At 36.1% G+C, this 7,967-nt stretch overlaps 1 protein-coding gene across 5 annotated transcripts in view; it reads right to left on the bottom strand.

Moving 5' to 3' along the window:
• Window positions 1-654: 654 nt before the first annotated feature.
• Window positions 655-7,967, bottom strand: part of THOC2 (THO complex subunit 2) — a 47,846-nt gene continuing 40,533 nt past the window's right edge. For 4 of the 5 annotated variants that reach the window (XM_058814343.1, XM_058814344.1, XM_058814345.1 and 1 more), the window contains 6 exons: window positions 4,770-4,907; window positions 4,353-4,422; window positions 4,118-4,275; window positions 3,430-3,506; window positions 3,281-3,328; window positions 655-1,511 (listed from right to left, as the gene is read on the bottom strand). In XM_058814343.1, the coding sequence (XP_058670326.1) occupies window positions 3,301-3,328; window positions 3,430-3,506; window positions 4,118-4,275; window positions 4,353-4,422; window positions 4,770-4,907 (471 nt within the window). In that variant the 3' untranslated portion in view covers window positions 655-1,511; window positions 3,281-3,300. Of the gene's footprint in view, window positions 1,512-3,280; window positions 3,329-3,429; window positions 3,507-4,117; window positions 4,276-4,352; window positions 4,423-4,769; window positions 4,908-7,967 lie in introns of those variants that run through there. The other variant, XR_009275357.1, reaches the window with a different exon arrangement.

The following is a 7,967-nucleotide window of genomic DNA, read 5'->3' as shown; positions in this document are numbered from 1 at the left end:
GTTAGCTGGATAACTCTTACCCAATTCTCTTCCCAATTTGTCTGTGTCATTCTTCCACTGCAGGGCCAGGATTTGCAATCTCCTATGATTCACTCAGTAATCAGAACAAAGACAACCAGGAGAGTTTTACTGACCAAGTCTATAAGCACTACAATTTCTTAATATTTAGTATTTCAAATACACGCATCAAGAGAACATGCATCTTGTTCCAAATCCCAGATTAATGAAAGAATACAGCACCAGGGATGCTCAACTTTTGATCAAAATTCCCTTTATATTGTATTAAGATCTCACCAACACCCTGACAAAACAAAACCCCAAAATATTTAAGAGAAGTCTCTACGTTTAATAGTATTAATATTTGATAAAAACTGAGATTTTAATGGCATTTGGACCAGGGACAAACAGCTTCAAAGAAAGGTGTAAACTTGGCTGAACGCAGGAAGGCAAACCCAGAGCTCCTGGAAACCACTGGAGAAGGGCAGCACATCTGTGCTTCACAGCAGGCACCACAGACCACAACCAGCCCTTGGCATCTAAAACAGGGCAGGGACAGAGGGACAGGAACCATCCCCACCCTGATTCCAACTAACATCCAATTTTCATAATCCAGAGAAGTAATAAAGTGACCACACAGAGAATGATTTACGACCCATTGAGAAAACTATTGTTTATTTAGAAAAAAGGTTACACTGGTAGAATTTAGCAGATAAAAAAATTCTTTTTTTTTCCTTTTTTTAAAAATGTCATTGTGAAATTTTCAGACTAAAGTTCAGCAATACAAAGCTCCTGTAGCTGTAACTGAAACTTAATTTATTTCAGTTTTGAAGAGAGCGTTTCCAATCAATCTAAAAACAACATGACAAACAAAAGGTGTGACAAGGGACAACTGAGCACAGGTTTAGGTTGGGATGGGACAGGGTTCATTCATTGTTTTTTTAAACAAGTCAACGTTATACACAATATACAAATATTCCCTAAGCATTGCATGAAAACAGTGCTCCCACTTAACTTTGTTTTTTTTTTTTAGTTACCAATATTAAAAACAGGCCAAGTAATAAATAAAAACTGAGTTTAAATGAGGTAAATCCAAAAAGGTTCAATAACTGTTTATTTGTGGTTTTCAAACATCTAAAAGAATGCAATTTCAAATTGAAAGAATTACTACACTCAGGCAGTATTTTCGACAAACTAAAGTGGAACTATGTACACATGAAACCTCATTTGCACTATGGCAACTGTTTGTTTGCAGCACATTGTGCTAAAATATGGAATAGGTAACACTTTCAGCCAGGTACTGAAAATAAATGTATAAGAAACTAAGCAACAAGTTAAAAATACAGTAATGTACAACTTAACAATTAAGTCCTTAGCATGGGGAAATAAAGCAGAGAACTGAATAATTTAAGGAGATGCAGATGGGTCCTCTTCATTCACAATTTTCTGTGCAATCTATACTCTGGAAAATACACTTCTGGTCACAGCTGGATATCTTTCCATTTCAATGTCACCTGCAACAAAGGTGTACATAATTAGAATTGGATGTTCAAATGAACACTGATCTCACAGCTTCACATTTTATTCCATTCACAACTCAAAGAATGAGAAATAAAATAAAATTTTTATCATTTCCTAACTCTGGCTCATTCCACAGCAAGAAGTACATTACTGTGAACACTGCCCTGTAAGTAGTGAAACACTAATTTAAACATACAAATAGCAAACAAGTAGTCACTTGTGAGGGTAGAAACTCCTTTAGAAGTGCAATCCCCTTAAAATCTTACTATTTCTATATTAGGCAAGAAATAAATGCAGCCAATCAGACATTGTACATTAGGGAGAATGGTATCAAAGATTTAACAGGAGCACAGGATGAGATTCCACATCTGTGCTGCTACACAAAGCACTTTTTCATACTTCACTATGCACACAGAGGGGTGCTGTCAGTGCTCCAGGCCAGAAGCTCCAACCATTACACAGCTGGATGTGAATTCCACAGTACAACTGACATTTACCTGAGCACTTGTTATTTACACTCAGCAGAACATAGTTGTGCTTTTTTAACTAATGACTTTATATGCTTAAATCCCCACTATATATTGAATTGCTAGTCAAGACAAAAGTTCATATTTCATTATTAAAGAAGCTGTAAGTGCTCAGTGGTGAACTTCATTTACCAAGACTGCCTTTTTCCTTCTGTTCCAAAGTAGCATTTAAAAGAAGAGGGAAAACGCTGGGATTCCTCTACAGTGACCAGACAGTAACAGCTATGAAGGACAAAGAGTCAAGAAAATTCCAGCAAATTCTTCCCAGAGAATGTTCATAATTTTCAATTTAGAAAATATTCACAGAACTATCTTTCATTATTTCAATGGCTCAATTTTTCTCTTCTCAAAGAAGAGAAAAAATGCCTATCCTCATAACCATAAAACAAAATTTAAGTGCCCACATAGCTCCACAGGTCTGAAAAAAGCCCCAACCATTCAGAGCCCCATCAACTACAAAGAACAATTGATTTTTCCAGGAGATCCAGTCTGAATAAGGGTTACTCAAAATACTCCAAAGTTTCTTTTCTTTCTTTAAATAATCCATGTTTTCATGCCAAAGTTTTCCTTTATCCTGCTCCTCAGATCAGACCAGATAAAAGATTATGCTGGGACAATCAGCTGACCAACTGCATCAGGTAGCACTGTGGTTTAAAAGCTACTGCTTTTGTTGAAGTAAGATGAAGATGCAAAACTTGAGTTTGCTACAGATTAGGCAAGATTTTGCCAGTAACACATAGATTATCAGGGCTGATGATTATCAGAATTACATAAATCCACCTCTGCTTTTGTATGGTAACTTTTCTTGGAAAAAGCAACAAAGATGCAACACCACCAACCACTGCTGACACACCACATCGTCTGCCTCATCTTCCCAACCCCCCCCCCCAAAATAATAATCTGAGCATCTGTATCATCTCTGTGATGATGACAGGGAAATATTTTTCTCCTCAAGCAGTAATAAAAATTTAAAATACTAATAATATTTTAAAAACATAAATAAAAATACTATTTTAAAAACTCAAGCCAAAACCACCCATACCCACAAAAACCCCCAAACATGAAACACCATCAATCAAAAATAAAAAAATCCCCACAACACAACCAAAAACCTCCCAAAACACCACCCAACCACCCTGGCTGATTTTAGGCTGTTTTGTCTGTATATCCATTACCAGTCAACTGGGCCCATGGGAGATACCAAATCAAAGAAATTAAATAACAAACATTTTTACCTTTCCTGAAAGAATCTTCATTATCTATGTTTGTCTGATGATTTATGAGTAAATTTGTTGTTAAGGAAAAAAATATGTATTGTGCTACATATAACAAAAGGAAGCTCATTTGCAGAAATTTTCTGAAATATCAATGTTTAAAAGGATATTGTTTCTTTTCTTCTTTCCCCCCGGTACTGTCCCGCTTTTCTTTCTTCTCTGCTTTTTCTTTATCATGTCTTGATTCCTTTAAAAATACACATATGGGAAATAGCTTATTATGGTACCCACTGTACAGGACATTTAGGAAGACTCTAACATTTAACATTATAAGTGAACACAGCTAAAAAAAAAAATCATCACTCAAAATGACAGTACTCAGCTTCTGTGATTTCTGAGATTATTATATCTTTCTTATCCAGTTCCCTGGTTAGTGCCAGCAGCAGAGCTGCAAGAGGGAACCACAGTTTGGTGAATATAAATATAACTGCAACACACCTGCTTTTGCCAAAAGAAGCTGTGCTGACACATGCATGTGGAAATCTGAATTACAGTCTAGTTTATATGTAAGTTAAGAGCAGTCTGCAAATATTTTAAATTATTCAGAACCTGTAAGTTCTGAATCTTCCTGGCTACTGCCAAAATGAACTAGTCCTCCAAACTATCCTGCTCCTGCTGGGAGTGACTGCTGAGATAGTTAAAGTCACAAGACCCCAAAAGTTTCAGGAGCATTTTCTTACACATTCACAGCATATCTTTTAAATTTAGGCTATAAAGCAGCAATAGGTTTTAGGAAAAAAATATCAGCATGTTCTGTCAGCAACAACAAATAAACAAGAGGAGAAAAATTTATTTTACCTTTTTGCTACCAGAGGAGCTCTTCTCCATCTTTTCTGCCTTGATTGAATCACCTTTCTCTTTTCCTGAAGATTTTGATTTGTTTTTCTCCTTCTCTTTTTCATTTAAGCGAGGGGAATCAGAAGGACTTTCACTTTTGCTATGTTTTGAAGAACCAGCTAAAAACAGAACACACAGTTGTAATTCACAGCAAGTAAAGCCTGACAAACACTCACACAAAAAGCAGAATACATACTTGTGCCATTTTCCTCTTTGCGTCGTTTAGTTGAATCCTGGGGTACCTCTCGGTCACTGTTGGAATGATCCTGGCACCAAATACAATTATGCAGATGTTAGCAGACTACAACACACTCCTGCATTAGCACCTGCTTGTATTCTTACTTTGGAGAACTAATTTTTGAATATTTAGAATGAAACTGAGCTGTTACATCTCGTGTGAAGTTTCTGGAGATCAGTTTGGAGGGAGCAGAGGTTTGAAAACATTACTGCAAACCAACCCTTGAAAGAGTAACAGAACAAAAAAGGCACCTCTGATACAGATCATTCTGCTCAAATGGGCTGGACATCCAATTATTACTGCAAGGGCTTGCAACAGAAAGCTTTCCAAGGACAAACCAACTGTCTAAACCAGTTCATTAAAAATGCCACCAACCCTTTTTCGATCTTTCCTGTCCTTTTCATCTTTCTTCTCTCTCTCTCTGGATCTCTCCCTTGACTTGTCCAAATCTTTCTTCTCCACTTCTCTCTCCTTACTCTTGGACAGTGTTGGAGTAGTGTGGTTTATGTAGTGCTGTTAAATTAAGGCAACATCACCAAATATTAATGTGTATTCCTAGACATGTAAATAAAAAGAAATCTTATTCTAACACATCAGACCTAGCTCAAATATTAAACATAAATACTTTATTAACAAAACAAAGAGTGATTGAAAATATGTTCAAACTCATAATCTATAATTTAACCTACAGCTTATTTACTCAATTTACTCAATTCAAGAATATTTCTTCTTAACCGAAACATTTATATTAAATACACACAACACTGTTCACCAGGACTGTTGGATGCAAGAACACAAATCAGACACAGGGCTAAAGAAATAGGATATGGAGGTTACTGGACTAAGTTAACACCTACAGTCTTGCCCAGGAGGAATGAATGGAATCAGCTGCTTAAACAAGCTATAATTCATTTTTAAAGAATAATCTTATCAACAAAGTATTTAGGACAATACTTTGAATAATGTCTTTTAATCTAATTTCTAACCTTCAAATGAGAAAAACAGCTAAACATAGAAAATAATTGTTAGTTTCTCTAATATGTTCCAGATTGTTATTCCACTATCTCTTCTAACCAATTCTGGTAAGCTCCATAAAAAAGGCAGCACATCTGTTATTATAAATATGGATACATTACAGTAATTATACTTGTCTTTTTCCAAACAATTACATAGTTAGATCTAAAAAGTATTAAGAGCACATTTTAAATTAAAACCACTTCCCTTGGTATTTAAGTTACACCAGCACACAGATTTAAATCAGTATACTTCATTCTTTCCCCAGTTTCACAAGTTAACAATTTTATTTGGGGACAAAAACATCTCTACTAAAATGTGCTCCGTATTTCTTTTTAGAGAGACACCCTACTTAAAAGGACACCAACAAAAGAGGGAAGTGGAAGACTAGTTTAAAACAATCAAGGTAACACTTGAACCAAACCAATCAGTGTTTCAATTTTCAAAATTAAAGTAATCACATCCTTCTCCAGTTTCAGTAAATGTTTAACTTACCAAAACCTGATGTTAGTGATTCTATGTTAAATGTCACACTGACAAAATTTAGGCCTCTTTCCTTTTATTTCACTGGAATTTTATTCTCCTACAACAGACTGAACCTTCAATACTTCTTGCACTAGGTATTTCTTTTTGCTTACTCCTCTTTTCTTATTCAATTTCTTACAATGCCATTCCACAGGTAAATTTATTCCTGCTCTCTTCTTTGCTGACAATGACATGCAAATGTGTTTTCTCTAAACAGCCCCATTCAGTTGTCTCTAGAGCTGCTTTCCAGAGGGAAAAAAAGAACATCATGGCTCTGCTTTCTCCTATTCCATTTCTTGCGCTCTCATGGCTGTTCCTGACAGATTCCACTGCTCCGCTACCATTCCAGTGCAGAGTTTTGGAAAACTACATCCATTCTACCTCACCTTCACCAGAAAGACTTTATCAACTTGCTGCCAGCTGATGACACATCAGATTTTGGGTGCTTTGGTGTGGTTTGTAACTCAGACAAATACCAAAGCAAGGAAAAAACAAACCCTAACACAAGTCTATTTATTTTATAACCTGCAGTGTAAACCAGTATTTCCATTGTCTGGCTCCAGAAACTGAGCAAAGTCAGAATAAAGAAAGTCTGTAAGCAGACAACAGCACTAGACTTTTAACTTTTAGTGGAAACTGAACTCATAAATCTTATAGGCATCTGAACATCCCATCCCTTCCCCAAATAAGTACATGGAAGTAAAGAACATTTAACTTGTCTTACACCATGTACAGGGAACATTGGCATGAACTGCTTTAAGTCTGCTTTAACTGCTTTAAGTCTGTTAGAACAGCACTGAAGAGTGAAGATTAGTTCACAAAGTGAGAAAGACTAGAAAAGAACATTTAGAAAAGGAAGGAATGGGTTGGACACCCCCCCAGTTTGCCAAACACTTAAAGAATAAATCCATTAAAAGGTCACACAACTGCAATACACTTCCAGCTAAGTCTACACAAACACATTACAGTTAATTCTAAAACATAACTTTTCAAATTAACTAGAAAAATAAAGCTGTTTGCTGTTAATTTGATTACAAACAGTTCCACTGCCTGCTTAAATAAATCAATGTGCTAATAAGTAAAATAAATATTTTTAAATAAAACTTTAGCTTAAGGAATGAAAACATAAGCAAAAATTCAATTAACCAACTGAATATTGACTCATACAGTAAGGAAGGGAAAAGTGAGGTTTTACAGATTCTCATACACCACCCTTCAGGCAGAGGCAAGCTCAAGACAAATACTATACTTTTCTAATTAAAAAGAATTACATATACAAGATATGTTGATCATTTATAAATGTATCTGGATTCAATCTACAGACACTGTAGTTTCATCAATGGTAAGACTAAAGGATGTTTCCCATATACACTATCCCCATAATCAGATAGAGTTGGTATTGGAAAGATTCAATTAAAACCAAAAAATCCACCTGCAAGTGTCCATTAAAGGGTCACAGGTATTTTGATTTAAAATGTACAAAGTGTTCTGAACACTTTGCACAAAGATAAATGCAACTAAAACAACAGTGTAAATACAGAACATGGAAATCTATAGCACATTTTTAAATTAGGTGTATATAAGTAATCCTAGGTAAACCCAAAAAGTACCCAAAAAGTCCAAATGGTCAGCATTTTCCCAGGGATAAACCTTTGTGCAGTTTAGTTACACACTGGTTCTGATTATGTAACCAAAGACTTGAACAGCAACTTTAGAAGATTTGTCACATCCCCTGACGTATCAGCAGGTGTGCAGTGCCTGTGACTGTTACTGCACCACAGTTACAATGTGTTTGAGTTCTAAAAAGAGTAACAAAATAGTTACAGAGTCTGTCTGAAACACAATATTCCCAGTGCTGGCAGGCCACGCCCAGAACATCCTGCTCAGTTTAGGTCCCTGCTGTACAAGAAGGATGTGGACAGGCTAGAGGTGGGTCAGAAGGGTCACAGAGGGGTCACAAAGGCTGATCCAAGGCTTGGGAAGCCTGACCTGAGAGGGAAGGCAGGGTGAACAGGGTTTGCTCAGCCATGAGAA

This window comes from Ammospiza caudacuta, chromosome 14 (genome assembly GCF_027887145.1).
Source record: "Ammospiza caudacuta isolate bAmmCau1 chromosome 14, bAmmCau1.pri, whole genome shotgun sequence".
NCBI lineage: Eukaryota > Metazoa > Chordata > Aves > Passeriformes > Passerellidae > Ammospiza > Ammospiza caudacuta.
Note: the sequence above shows the minus strand (reverse complement) of the source record. Positions and strands in the feature narration are given on the sequence as shown.